General features: G+C 45.6%; 1 protein-coding gene across 4 annotated transcripts in view; it reads left to right on the plus strand.

The window, feature by feature from the left end:
• Positions 1 to 328: 328 nt before the first annotated feature.
• The window catches only part of NPHP3 (nephrocystin 3), a 41,135-nt gene continuing 26,639 nt past the window's right edge, over positions 329 to 14,824 (plus strand). Inside the window, exons 1-11 of one of the 4 annotated variants that reach the window (XM_083577631.1) lie at positions 329 to 1,261; positions 1,536 to 2,173; positions 2,414 to 2,539; positions 3,024 to 3,174; positions 4,446 to 4,598; positions 5,643 to 5,776; positions 7,157 to 7,317; positions 7,891 to 8,038; positions 8,963 to 9,037; positions 10,508 to 10,687; positions 13,018 to 13,121. In XM_083577631.1, coding sequence (XP_083433757.1) covers positions 1,820 to 2,173; positions 2,414 to 2,539; positions 3,024 to 3,174; positions 4,446 to 4,598; positions 5,643 to 5,776; positions 7,157 to 7,317; positions 7,891 to 8,038; positions 8,963 to 9,037; positions 10,508 to 10,687; positions 13,018 to 13,121 — 1,586 coding nt within the window. In that variant the 5' untranslated portion in view covers positions 329 to 1,261; positions 1,536 to 1,819. Of the gene's footprint in view, positions 2,174 to 2,413; positions 2,540 to 3,023; positions 3,175 to 4,445; positions 4,599 to 5,642; positions 5,777 to 7,156; positions 7,318 to 7,890; positions 8,039 to 8,962; positions 9,038 to 10,507; positions 10,688 to 13,017; positions 13,122 to 14,824 lie in introns of all 4 variants that reach the window. The other 3 variants (XM_083577632.1, XM_083577633.1, XM_083577630.1) reach the window with 3 other exon arrangements.

The raw sequence follows: 14,824 nt of genomic DNA on the forward strand, positions 1-14,824 counted from the left end.
TTTAGGGAGCAGGTTAGCAGGCGGGGCCCATAACTTATATCACAGGAGCCTACACAACACAAAACACTGTTGCTGTATGTAGATTGTTTTTTTTTTTATCTTATATTTTGGAAACATACATCCAGTTTCCCCCCCCCTTAATTTTTTTTTGGGGGGGGCAAGAGAGTGAGGCCCTAAGCTATAGCTTGTTTAGCTTATAGGTAAATCCAGCAATGACTTGATCTGACTAAACCTCTGGCAGAACTTTTTTTAAATTAGTTTTCGTTAAGGGTTTTCTGTGTTACAAAACAGATAAAAGGTACGTCTATCAATTCATAAGAGTCTTTTTTCACAGTTTGTTTACATTGAGCGAGAGACATTTTTTGTGTCACAGACACCTCGCCTCCCTCGGGAGGTTGTGAACTCTCCTTCCCTGGAGGTTTTCTTAAGCAGCGCTTTAGCTGAGATTCCTGCAGGGGAGAGGGACACGGGGTTGGACTAGATGACCCTTGAGGTTCCCTTCCAACTCTGCGGCTCAAGCACACTGAGGCCGCTGACCAGCTGCAAACCCTCCGGATGGGGCTGAGCTGCGAAAGTTAAGAAAAAGAGAAGTAACCGCGCGATGCAAAGAACGAGCGCAGACACCGGCGCTGCGCCTTCTTCCCTCGACGGCGCCTCCGTCCGCTGCCCGAGGCAGAAGCGAGGGAGGGAGAAGCAGCCACGTCACTACCTCCTCCTCCTCCTTCTCCCTCTTTCCCCTTCCCTCCTTCCTTTCTCCCCCTCCGTTGCTGCGGGAAGCAGCGAGGGAGCTGCAAAAAGTCAGTCAGACAGAGGAAGGCGGTCAAGCGCTTGGCCCCTCCTGCCTTCTGCGTCGGGCGCTCTGGGAAACATTGGGCGACTTCTGCCTTTCTAGCAAGAGGGGTGGAGATATTGACCGGACTGGGCAGTCTTGGGTCATCCCTGGGACGGTAGGAGGGTTTCAGCCTTTTAGAAAAGTCACGTCAGAATGCAGCCCGGCCCTGCGCGCGCGTTTACTTGCGAGTCGACGGGACTCGCCCCCTAGTAAGCGTGCATTAATTAGGAGGAGAGCGGGACAGGACGGGGTTTGCGCTGCAAATCCTATACGCGTGTCTGTTCAGCAGGGAGCCCCACTGAGTTCACACGAACTTGCCCTCAGGTAAGCGTGTCTAAGGGCTGCACTGCTGTTCTGTCAGCCGGTGCCGGGGATGAAAGTGGACCGAAAGGAAGACTCACCCAGACTTGTTTCAGGAGACATTTGTCGGTGAGTCAGGGATGGTCAGCTGGCTGGGTAAATTCAGAAGTCGGGTGTGGTAGTACTGATGGCGAGACTCACAAAATCTTTACCATGTGGCTGCATGCTTGGCTGGGTAGTGTAAGAACTGACCAAGAGGAGAATCCTGCGCTTGGTAGTGTGTTGGGGTTTAAGAAAAATAATAAAATAAAATAACTTTTGTCAGGGGGAGTAGGGTTGTCCATTCTTCATCTGTATGTGCTGATTTGCAAATTTTAAAAAGATTTCCCTGTTGAGTATCTAGAAGATGCAGAGCCCTGAAGACTGTGCATTAAAAAACCCTGGCCATGTTGCGAACCTAAAGAGCTGGCTAGCTGAAGCAGCCGGACAATCTTGGAACAGTTCATGGCTAAGTGGAATGGGAGAATGGAGGCCGATCTGTGGCTATAGGGCTGGCACAGAGCTTTAAAGCTGCAGTTGCAGGTCTTGGCAGAAATACTGAGGATGGGTGAATGCCTTGCGTTTTGGTGTAACCTTTGAGTAAGGCAGTAACTTCCATCAAGAAGAGACGGGGTTGAGGAAGGCACTATGGGGACTGCTTCATCGTTGGTGAACCCCATCGGCACGGTCGGGGAGGTGATTGAAGACACCTACGAGGGAGGTGGTGGCGAAGCTTGTGAGATCCCCGTGGAGGTGAAGCCCAAAGCCCGCCTCCTGCGCAGCTCCTTCCGCCGTGTAGGGACGTCGCGGCCTGGAGGCCTCATCGGAGCCAGCTTCAAGTCCACAGCATCTGTACAGGAGCTGGAATGCATGGCAGAGTACGAGCGGCTGAAAAAGGAGTACGAGATCTTCCGCATCAGCAAGAACAACGAGGTGGCCTCTATGATGAAAAAGGAGAACAAGCTGGATAAGGAGAACAAGAGACTTCGGGCAGAGCTACAGGTAACTTGAAAGGCTGGGGCAGCCATCTTGGGCTAGCAAAAAGAGGCATAGGTTTACAAGACCAAACATAATAAAACAACAACAATAACACCGCTTTGGAATTGGAGAGCAGCTTCTTGCAAGCTGCCAATTTTTCTATTCTGACACTTAGACGTTAACAGTCAAAACCATTGCTTAGCTGTAATTTTTCATGCTAGGGAGAACTCTCTCTCTCTCTCAATAACACTGGTCTTTTTTTAGGCACTTCAGAAAACCTATCAAAAGATACTCCGGGAGAAAGAAAGTGCTTTAGAGGCCAAATATCAAGCCATGGAGAGAGCAGCTACATTCGAACACGACCGGGACAAAGTCAAGAGGCAGTTCAAGGTAAATCGCTCCTTCTAGCAGCCAATTCAGGTGCTGAGTGCCGGTAGCTTTTGAAACCAGGACTGCGAAACAAAAAGGAAGTATCAATATGCTTGGGGAATATGCAAGGGGAGACCTCTCTGCAACTCAGTGGGCACTGAACATGTATGCCGAGTGTCTGTTAATGGGAGAAAACACAAAACTAGAGGAAGGAATCAAATGGAGCATTTTGAAGAAGGAAAAGTGGCCGAAACCCTAAACAGGGCCACTCCACACTGCAATATTTTGTTGCAGTTCCCATTTGTGTCTACTTATTTTCCTTCTGTCTTCCACACTGCATCGTGGTGGGGGCTGAGGGTCCTGTCGCTTGTACATCGAACTGTCCCAGCAGGTGTTAGCTTCATGCCAGCATGAAAGGACTCCCACATACTATTAAGTGGTGTTTTATAACAGCTGTAAATTCTGGCTGGTCGTTAGGTTAGGTTAACCTTACTTTTTTATATAGATTTTTAGAGAAACCAAGGAAAACGAAATTCAGGATTTACTGAGGGCTAAGCGGGATCTGGAGGCAAAACTGCAGAGGCTGCAGGCCCAGGGCATCCAGGTCTTTGATCCTGAGGAGTCAGATTCAGATGATAGCTGCACTGAGGTTACCGGTAAGAATTTTAACCTGCTGCTTTTGCCAGTCGTGGGGGGACAATGTATATAAATACAGTGGTACCTCGGGTTAAGTACTTAATTCGTTCCGGAGGTCCATTCTTAACCTGAAACTGTTCTTAACCTGAAGCACCACTTTAGCTAATGGGGCCTCCCACTGCTGCCACGCCGCAGTCGCGCGATTTCTGTTCTTATCCTGAAGCAAAATTCTTAACCCGAGGTACTATCTCTGGGTTAATGGAGTCTTAACCTGAAGCGTCTGTAACCCGAAGCGTATGTAACCCGAGTTACCACTGTATGTAGCATAAGATAGACAAAAAGCTATCAGCTTCTATTCCTGGTGGATTAAAAAAACTACTACATAATATTAACTTTTAAACAATGATAATCTGCTAAATTACTACCTACCCACGCACCCACCCACAAACTCATCACACAAGCCATTTCAAATTGTATCGCTGTACAGTGATCCTCACGTGCACCACTGCTAACAGATGCTATTTGGCCCCAAAATGTTGCACCCCACCCCAAACTCCTAGCGGTGCAAGATTCTGTGGGTCTTAGGGGCTTCCCCAGTGTTCATGTTTCCTTTTGGAAATGAGGCACAGCAGAGACTGCGGTGTCTTTATGATATAAAGTTTTATCTACACATATATACAACAGCCTATGATGGAGGGGTCGCAGCATTAACACCCCAAAAAGGTCTACAGCTGCAGTCTTGGATTCAAACAGAAATCAAACAATTGCTCTCAAATACTGTTCTGACTCTCCAGGTTGCTGATTTAATTCTTGGTCACATCACTGCAACTCAACTCCTAAACTCAGGCTTTGTCCTTCTAATTATTTGTCATCTCACACAGAGTGCCTTTCCTTTGTTTCCCTTAATGGCCAATCACCCAAGATATTACATCAACACCAGAAGCTAGCCTGGGTTATGCAATGATAATAATCTGATTGCGTTTTAAGCTGTTGCCTTACGTTACCACTAATAATAATAATAATAATAATAATAATAATAATTTATTATTTATACCCCGCCCATCTGGCTGGGCTTCCCCAGCCACTCTGGGCAGCTTCCAACAAAATATTAAAATACAGTAATGCATCAAACATTAAAAGCTTCCCTAAACAGGGGTGCCTTTGATAATTCATCATTTGATTTATGTTATGCTGATTAAATTGTTGCATGTCTCCTAAATGACTAGGTAATTGATGACCAGTCTATGTAAACAATAGGTATTCATCAGTAAATGCTTGTTTCATTTTTAAGCCACTGGAGCTCAGACCGAATATTGGACTGGCGGAGCTTTGGGAAGCGAGCCTTCCATGGGCAGCATGATACAGCTTCAACAGTCCTTCCGAGGCCCTGAGTTTGCACATAGCTCCATAGATGTGGAAGGGCCATTTGCAAATGTCAACAGAGGTAAGGGCTTGGTTCTCTCTGAAGCAAGGGTAATTAAAATTTTTAAAGACCCGAGACAAAATCTTGCAGTGTTGTATCACTTCAAGACAAACTGTGGCTGAAATGCGGAGTCGACCTACAGAACAATTCATCTTTTCATCAGTGTTTTAGTTATATGACGTACCGGCACAAATTTGAGCTTCTTTGCAAGTGACCTGTAGTGGCAATTGAGGTTTAAAGATAAAGGTAAAGGTACCCCTGCCCGTACGGGCCAGTCATGTCCGACTCTAGGGTTGCGTGCTCATCTCGCTCTAGAGGCCGTGAGCCGGCGCCGTCCGAGGACACTTCCGGGTCACGTGGCCAGCGTGACGAAGCTGCAGCTGGTGAGCCAGCACCAGCACAGCACACGGAAACACTGTTACCTTCCCGCTAGAAAGCGGTCCCTATTTATCTACTTGCACTTAAGAGTGCTTTCGAACTGCTAGGTGGGCAGGAGCTGGGACCGAACGACGGGAGCTCACCCCGCCGCAGGGATTCGAACCGCCGACCATACGATCGGCAAGTCCTAGGCACTGAGGTTTTACCCACAGCGCCACCCGCGTCCCTAATTGAGGTTTAAACTGGTGAAATATTGATGATTGATTGATTGAATCTTCCCTCCCTATCCTGAAATGGGTGTTGTGTTGTTGTGGTTGTTAGACGCATCACTTTTTAAATTCCAAAGTCACACGTGTGTCTCTTTCTGTGTGAAGCCGCCCAAAGGGACTTCTTTTCTTTTTAAAGAGAGCACTACGGCACACGTACTTGGTAGTACAGGATATTTTCATTCGCTGCTTCGAAACGTGACATTCAGTTTAAATAAATATTGATGAATGAGCAACATTTTGTGGCCCTTAAGTTCCAGGCTGGCAACATTGACAGGGCAGGCCAATTGCATACTGCCCCCTGTGGCTGTCGGAAGAGCATGGTGGGAGGGATGGACTGGCTGGGCTGCATTAAGCTGACTGGTGGTTCTGAATCAGCTAACAATGTGTTTGTGTGTGTTGTCTTTTCTTACTTTTGCAGATGACTGGGATGCAGCTGTCGCTAGTTTGCTGCAAGTCACTCCCTTGTTTTCCCACTCTTTGTGGAGCAATACAGTTAGGGTGTATCTCATCAGTACGGAAGAGACTCAGCAAGAAGTAGACATCTTCATACAGGTGATAAAAATGCGTGCAGGATATACTAGTGATTTTCTACACTTTTCTGCATTCTGTTGTCACAGCACTTTGCAATCTGCTTCACATGGACAATAAACCGTATCCTGATTTCACAGTTTTCGAAACAGGGAACATTGCCCAGTTAGTAGAGCCTGTGTTTTGTATTTATAAGATTTCTAGGTTACTGCTTGCCATTTTCCAGTTTAAAAGTAATTTTGAGTCATATTGCTGAGCGAGGTGTCTGCCTCAAGGTATAGAGAACTGCTACCCACCAGAGCAGACAGTATAAGCCTTAAATATATTACTTGGCTCATAAATAATGTGGCTTTTTTCTGTCATTTGGAGCGGAATTTTCTGAATTTATGACGCCTTGGTGACCTGGTGTGTGACACAATGAATCCCTTCAGTGCAAAGAGTGTATTATTCTGACTGTGTGACACAGCAACTTTATTTTGAATTTTGGTTTGATCAGAATGTAACTTCCATCCACCTGGTTGTAGTCCACACTGTCATTTATTTACCTATCTACCAACAAAATCTCAGTATAATGTACAGCAACTGGATAAGTGTTTTATTATAGTTATGCTTAGCTTGAAATGCCCCTGGGCCTTTGCAAACCTTTTTGAGAAAGGGAAGTTCAAACCCCTCCAAACCAGAAATGCTGCCTTCAATATGAACCTACCTGAGCACTAAAATCAATGTTGAAATCTGGATTCTGCGACCATTCGAGGTGCAGTGGGTGGGAGGTCCAGTGTTGTGGAACACTCTTCCAACAGGGAACTGCCCGACACCATTGCTACCCATGTTTCATGAAGCAATGAAAATACGGCTGTTCTAGTGAGCTTTTGGGTCTTACGTCAACTGATTTGAAACTCTTCTACTTTCAACTGTGCATGAAATTGTGCTGTGATCTTGGATATTATTCTTGTGCTTGTATAATACGTTATTTTGGTCTTTCAGTACTATCTTTGCTCGGTTGTGTGAACCGAGTATCCTTGTATAGAAAAGCGAGTTATAAATTATTGTAAGTAAATAAATCTGAGAAACAAGAGAATGGGACTGTCTCTTGGCATGTCCTTGGCATCATCCAGAGCATCTTGTAGCTAACTGGAGAGAAAGTAAATCGATTTAGGAAGGAAGGTGGTATCCAGCATGTCAAATGACTCTCAGGCTTACAAACCACTACTAGTAATCATTTATGAATGACTGTGGCTGAGAGTAAACTTAATGGTTAACAGTGATTACTGCTAGCCAGAGTTTCTTGTGTTAACCCTGATTAGAGAAACCCAGCGAAACAATGGCTTAGCTTGCTCAATCTTGTTTTTTGTGATGGCAATTTAGCACCCATAACAAAACCCACATTTTCCTCTTAACTTTCAGAAATACTCTCCCAAACTTCGGAAATATTGTGAAACAATGGAATACTTCTTCCAAGCTGTCCATTTCCCAGTAGAAACCGAAAGTACTTTCCAGGCTGTGAGAAAATGGGAAATTGAGAAAAGCTCTTTAGCCATTTTGTTCTTGCATCTAAATTTGCCGAGGTGAGTTAGCAGCTTAGGAAACCGTTAAACAGAAACAGGCAAGTACATCAGTAAAAGTGGGCTATGTCACTAAGATGTTCCTGGGTATATGGAATATATTTTCAATCAGTTTTGTTTTTAAATACTTGAATACAGAACCTGCCTTAAACCAGATTAAAAAACTCAGCTTGTCTCAACACCACAGGTTTTCTAACATATTCCAATTGAAGAACGCTTACTTTATTCAAATGTATACACCAGAATTCTCCCTAGAAAGAATACTAAGAGCGCAATGTCTAATGCCTACTTACTGTGTTTAATGGGGTTTATAGGATTGCAGCCTAAGGTTACTTTTCCTTAAAAGACCCATTTGGTTTTATTTATTTTTGTTTCTTTCTTTACAACTCTGAATCTCAGTACGTTTTTGCCCTCAGTTTTTTAAAGGCACGTTGCTTGTTTTGTGATAAAAAGGCTTGTCCCTTTTTGACTGGAGCCTTTTGTAGAAAAAAGTGCACCCTTGAGGCTGATGTTGATGAAAACTGTGTGGTACAGCAGAATAGTATATAGCACAAAAATGCTGGTTTTTCAATCTAGCTGCCTGCTGGATGAGTGCGAAGAAGCCTTCTTGAAAAACCCTGAAGGGAAGCCCCGGCTTATTTGCCACCGACTGGAAGATGGACAAGTCGGTTCGGATTCTGTGCAGCGATTAGTTGAGCAAGTTCGTTATGTGAACAAAACAAAGGTAATCAGAGTGTGCTGAAGGTTGGTACGTTTATCAGTTTTCTTATTTTGTAACCGTTTGTAGAAGCTGGTGTTAACATAATTTGTATGTGACTCCTTAAATAATATTTTTTTTTTTAAGGATAGTGCATGCAGGAAGATAATGGAATAGCACACATTCAGGCAATTGAATGCAACCTGATCGTGCAATCCCAAATCAATTTTGCTTCCCAGATAGTTGTTTACTGTCACGCTGCAATAGTTGTTTCTGTCTTTAATATAAATATCTAGTGGAAAAAAGGTTGAGGTTTCCAAAAAGAGATATTGCTTCTAAGATTGCTGTGATAGTAATATTTTTCACCTTGAACCCTAATGAGGAAGGATTTTTATTTTTTATTTTTTGGCCTTTAAAATGTGCTTTTGTTTATGTAGTTCAGTTCTGAAAAAAATGTTATGTCCTTAAAATTTGATTCAAAGAATGAAGATATTCGAATTACTCTTCCCTACTAGCATTCATTTTTGTCTTCTGCCCTTTGTACTACTGAGTTTGAAATGGCTAGTATTGGGTGGTTATTGCATAATGGTGCAAATTTTAAATACAGCCCTTCATCCAAATATGCAGCTTGGCCTGATGATCCACACCCTTTGAAAAGCAACAACCCCATTTAATTCTTTTTGTGATATTTAATTTTAAAATGTAAATTAAGTTTGTGTATGTTTGTAACGAAGCAATTTTTAAAAGGAAAAGAGTAGTTCATCTAGGCTTCCTATGGAATCAGGAGATTGAATTATTGTTGCCTAGGAGAGTAGTATGCTGAACTGACTTTCTGTTTTTTTAAAGTGTGCAAATCTTTTCTGAATAAGATGCCCCAGGTCTGTAAAAACAACTTACTTCTATCTGGAGACGTAGTCTTTTCAGAATCATTTCTCTCTCCTCCTACCCCAGATCATCACCCATATGGGAGGAGAAGAGGAAGGAGCCCGTGAAGTCTATAATTATGTGGAAAAGACCATAAAACAGGTATTTCCCCAAAGGCCAGTTGTCTGGTGGAAAGGCAGTGTATAAATGCTGTGATTTTTTTTAAAGGAGTAAATCAACATGGGGTTCTTGACTTTCGTTTGCATAAATAGGGGTTGCTTCACACTTTGCATTATTATATACATATCTAAAGTATATTTTAAAGCATCTTATTTAAAGGCAGAGGGGGAAACCAAAAGCATTTGGCTTCAGCTTTAGAACTAATTGCAGGTTTAGGTAATATCCAAACTTCGGGAAACTGTGGGTTGCTTGAACTGTGGTTGGTGAGAACAAGCAAAGATCTGAAATCATGATTTGTCCCCGGCTTGTTCTCAATAACCACCCTGAAATTGTAAAAAAGAAGAAGAAGAAGAAAGGTAAATGACCCCTGGACTCTTAAGTCTAGTCAAAGGTGACTATGGGGTTGCGGCGCTCATCTCACTTTCAGAGTGAGGGAGCTGGTGTTTGTCCACAGACAACTTTCCAGGTCTTGTGGCCAGCATGACTTAAACTGATTCTGGCACAACGGAACATTGTGACGGAAACCAGAGCACACGGAAACGCCGTTTACCTTCCCACCAGAGCGGTATCTATTTATCTACTTGCACTGGCATGCTTTTGAACTGCTAGGTTGGCAGGAGCTGGGACAGAGCAACGGGAGCTCACTCCTTCACGGGGATTCAAACTGCCAACCTTCTGATCGGCAAGCCCGAAAGGCTCAGTGGTTTAGACCACAGCGCCACCCATGTCCTCCTGAAATAGAACATCAGCAGAATGGTTTGTTTGACATCAGAAGCTTCCAGTCTCTTTCCTTGTATGCTCAGAAGAGGAAAAAACAGAGAAAGCGTGTAAGCCCAAGATTTGCTGTAGTAGGAAAGTAGTAGGAAAACCATGGTTTTATGTTACGTTTGAACTGGACTGATGGCAGGACATCCCTAAAACACATGAACTATATGAAGAAAGGATGATTCCTCCTGAATTTGGTGGTGGAGAAGTCCTTGGGGTAGATTTAAGCCCCAGCACCTCCTTCTTTAGGGACGCGGGTGGCGCTGTGGGTTAAACCACAGAGCCTAGGACTTGCCGATCAGAAGGTCGGCGGTTCGAATCCCCGCGACGGGGTGAGCTCCCGTTGCTCGGTCCCTGCTCCTGCCCACCTAGCAGTTTGAAAGCACGACAAAGTGCAAGTAGATAAATAGGTACTGCTCCATCGGGAAGGTAAACGGTGTTTCCGTGCGCTGCTCTGGTTCGCTAGAAGCAGCTTAGTCATGCTGGCCACATGACCCGGAAGCTGTACGCCGGCTCCCTCGGCCAGTAAAGCGAGATGAGCGCCGCAACCCCAGAGTTGTCTGCAACTGGACCTAATGGTCAGGGGTCCCTTTACCTTTACTTTACCTCCTTGTTTGGGCACTGACCACTTCGTAGACAAGAGTCACTCACTGCTTCTTCATAGGATTTGTTTTTCTGCTAACATAGGATATACTGGGCTGTGAAATTACACAACTGGAAAGGAAGGGCGCAACAGACAGTGCTGAGCCTTCCATTCCCGAAGAGGAAATTTTTGGAGACGTGCTGTGGGATGCTCACGATGAACAAGAACAGATGGAGGCCTTCCAGCAGGCGTCCAGTTCAACTTCTGAGCTTGGATTTGAGAAAGTAAGTTTGTGCCCTATTTTAAGGCAAACAATAAGTGTTTGTGTCTGTTTTTCTTCACTTGCAGCAGGGCTGCCACTCTTGCAGGAGGAGTGGGGTTTGCAAACATCCCCGGAGGCTTTCAGTCCTCAGGCTGAAGGCGGCCATATGTCTCAGGCAGACGATTCGGTTGGTTTTGGGACAATTGCCAAATGTGCCTATACCAAGGAGGAAATGTAATGAACGTATTCCAGCTGGCTGTATGCTTCCTTAACAAGTATAAAAACTTAACCTTAAGTCTAGTCTGCTCCCAGACAGGTTTTCTGAGTGCTTTCCAGCAACGGTGCTCATTCTGCCAGTGCAAATGGCAGATCGGGGGCCAGCACAAGGTGGCTCACAGCTGACAAAAACAAGAGAGCATGTGCAACCTCCTCATTCAGGTTTATTTTAAACCACTTGAAGTTCAGAGCCACAGTGCAAAACCAGTTACGGCGGAAATCTATTGACTTGGCAAGTCTCTGGTACAGTGGTACCTTGGGTTAAGAACTTAATTCGTTCCGGAGGTCCGTTCTTAACCTGAAACTGTTCTTAACCTGAAGCACCACTTTAGCTAATGGGGCCTCCTGCTGCACGATTTCTGTTCTCATCCTGAAGCAAAGTTCTTAACCCAAGGTACTGTTTCTGGGTTAGCAGAGTCTGTAACCTGAAGCGTCTGTAACCTGAAGCATATGTAACCCGAGGTACCACTGTATATGTTAGGTCCCTTTGAACAAGATAATCTTTAAAACAAAAAGCTTGATAACTGTACGAATTTTAACTGAGATCCTGCACCTGCTTACATGCAAACCACTGCTGTTAAAATTAACAGGAACTGCTTCTGAATCTAAAGGCTGAAGGTCCTGTTGACTTTCCTGGCACTTAAAATATGTTTGGGTTTTGCTGCATTGTACGCTATTACTGCAATACACTGGTTTCTTTCATACACAGAAATCTAAACAGAACACTGTTGGCAAGAAGGGCACCAACTCTATGTATACATTCCTTTGCACATGGAGGTGTGCTCCCTCTGTGTTTTAATCAAAGGGGCAGCACATGCACAGGGGAGTTGGGTGTTCAATGGAACATGCACAGGGGCCTGGATTGTGTACACTGGCTTGGCTGCCAAGACTCCAGAAAGCATATTTGAAGGGGGAAATGTACAGTGGTACCTCGGGTTAAGAACTTAATTCGTTCTGGAGGTCCATTCTTAACGTGAAACTGTTCTTAACCTGAGGTACCACTTTAGCTAATGGGCCTCCCGCTGCTGCCGCGCGATTTCTGTTCTCATCCTGAAGCAAAGTTCTTAACCCAAGGTACTATTTCTGGGTTAGCGGAGTCTGTAACCCGAAGCGTCTGTAACCCGAGGTACCATTGTACTCACGTTAGAAATGTAGCTCATGGAATAGTGGTGCTCCTAGAGTTCAAAAAGTCATACATTGGAAGAAATTGTTTCATGCTAAGTGAATTTAAGAGTTTTGCGGATGTATCTTTTCTATCACATTTACATAAATCAATGTTGGAAGGATTGCACCTGTTTCTGGGTATGTTGAATTTCAGTATATTGGCTGTAAGAGGCGATTCTGCATTTTGGTGGGGAGGGGCCTAGGCTAAAAGCAAAGCTGTCCCTCCAGAATTTTGAAGAATCATACTAAATCCTTTAGTTATAAGAGCATGTGCTATGACACTTTTAATGACGTGATGGTGAGAGCCCCCTAATTGAATATCTGACTTTCTTTTTTAAAAAAGGGCAAAGGCATCCAGACATTCAAGTCTACTTGTGAAATATTTATGTGGTTTGCATATGATGGTTAGTGGTTTGCTGTGATCATGCCTTGGAGAGCTCTTTTGCTCCCCCCACTCATGCATAGAGGAAATAAACAATGATCCCTGGCTCAGACATAAGCACAAAGCCAGCGGTCATTACTTGCTTCCTCTGTGCATGAGTCGGGAGCCAAAGAGCCCTCTTATCATGCTAGCCTATTAACCATGTGGTGTGTGAATGGGGCCAGTATTTGAGAAAGTAAACTTAGCTCAGCTCTCCGCTGAGTGATGCTGGCTACTACGTTTGTGAGCTAATCTGTGACCAAGACAGTGTCCTTAAGAATACTAATGTGGACACAAACCAATTAAATTCAGCGTGACTTATGAGTCAATGTGGTTAGAACTGAGCGTTTGGGGGACCCAAGATGCTGTTATATCTTCTTCTTATATCACACAGAGCCTCAAGATCAAGTAGATGCTTAGATTTTTGAATCACTCTGTTTCTTGACTTAACCCCAGAGCTCTTTGTTACGATGCCTGATTTTTGTTTGCAGTATTACGAACGCCTGAATGACTTGGTGGCAGCCCCAGCGCCAATCCCGCCCCTTCTTGTGTCTGGAGGACCAGGCTCAGGAAAATCTCTCCTTTTGTCAAAATGGTATAGTCTTTTAAGTGTTTTCCTTCTTTGTTTTTACTATGGGTCCCCATAAAGATAAAGGGACCCCTGACCATTAGGTCCATTCGTGGCCGACTCTGGGGTTGTGGTGCTCATCTCGCTTTATTGGCTGAGGGAGCCAGTGTACAGCTTCTGGGTCATGTGGCCAACATGACTAACCCGCTTCTGGCGAACCAGAGCAGCGCACAGAAGCGCCATTTACCTTCCCGCTGGAGCGGTACCTATTTATCTATTTGCACTTTGAAGTGTTCTTCTCCCCGCCGCCCACCTGCAGACCAGGTCCAGGGACAGCGGGAAGACGCGCTGCACCTCCCAGCTGTCCCCGGAGCTTGCAGGGCAGGCAGCGGGGAGAAGCGCTCTTCTCCCTGCCGCCCGCCTGCAGAACAGGTCCGGGGACAGCGGGAAGACGCGCTGCGCCTCCCCACTGTCCCCGGAGCTTGCGGGGCTGGCGGCAGGGAGAAGCATGCGTCTCCCCGCCGTCAGCCTCCAAACCACATCGGGAGACAGCGGGATGGCGGCGTTCCGCCTCCCCGCTGTCCCCCGACCTTGTGGGGCTGGCTCTGCGGCTCTCCTGAAGCCTGGAGAGCGAGAGGGGGCGGTGCACACCAACCCCTCTCGCTCTCCAGGCTTCAGTGAAAGCCTGCATTCGCCCCATAGGACGCACACACATTTCCCCTTCATTTTTGGAGGGGAAAAAGTGCGTCCTATAGGGCGAAAAATACGGTAACTGTTTTTATTGAAAGGGACCCCTGACCAATAGGTCCAGTCGTGGCCGACTCTGGGGTTGCAGCGCTCATCTCGCTTTATTGGCTGAGGGAGCCGGCATACAGCTTCTGGGTCATGTGGCCAGCATGACTAACCCGCTTCTGGCGAACCAGAGCAGCACACGGAAGCGCCATTTACCTTCCCGCTGGAGCGGTACCTATTTATCTACTTGCACTTGATGTGCTTTCAAACTGCTAGGTTGGCAGGAGCAGGGACCGAGCAACGGCAGCTCACCCCGTCGCGGGGATTCGAACCACCAACCTTCTGATTGGCAAGTCCTAGGCTCTGTGGTTTAACCCACAGCGCCACCTGCTTGTATCCAATAAAGTTGCAGGATATAACAGAAAGTTCACAAGAGCAGCCTTTCAGAGCTGAACCAGATATGCCAGTCCTAGCATGGCAGCTAAGGTGACGTAATGCGAGAGCAGTTGCCTTGCCTAGTGCAGAGTTAGTGTTTCTTAGGGACTTTCTTTTGCAAAATGGAGTCAAAGCTGGACTCTGGCTCCTGTAGCGGGACAGGGTCTGTTCCTGCTGTGTCTCCTCCTCCTCGGCCTTTCAGTTCTGTGTGGGGTTTTTTTTAACAACCCCACCCCCCAATATTCCATAGCAAAGATGGGGTAGCCGTGATCCTCTGGGTGTTGATTTCCCTGCCTAAATCCCATTGGACGCTGCTGAGTAAGAAGTCCCAGGTCCACAAAATAGCTCTTGGATAGAAATAAACCTGGCAGATAGAAGGTACTTCTCAAATGTTCAAAAGCACAGTCCTTTTGGAAGCCAAGAGAAACTATTTCTCTTGGAAATAGGACCCTTGTACCTACGGGACTGCCTCTCCCGATATGCCCCACGGAGGACCTTAAGGTCCATAAATGGCAACACCTTAGAGGTCCCGGGCCCTAAGGAAGTCAGATTAGCCTCAGCCA

Source organism: Podarcis filfolensis (assembly GCF_964270895.1).
Source record: "Podarcis filfolensis genome assembly, chromosome: 12".
NCBI lineage: Eukaryota > Metazoa > Chordata > Lepidosauria > Squamata > Lacertidae > Podarcis > Podarcis filfolensis.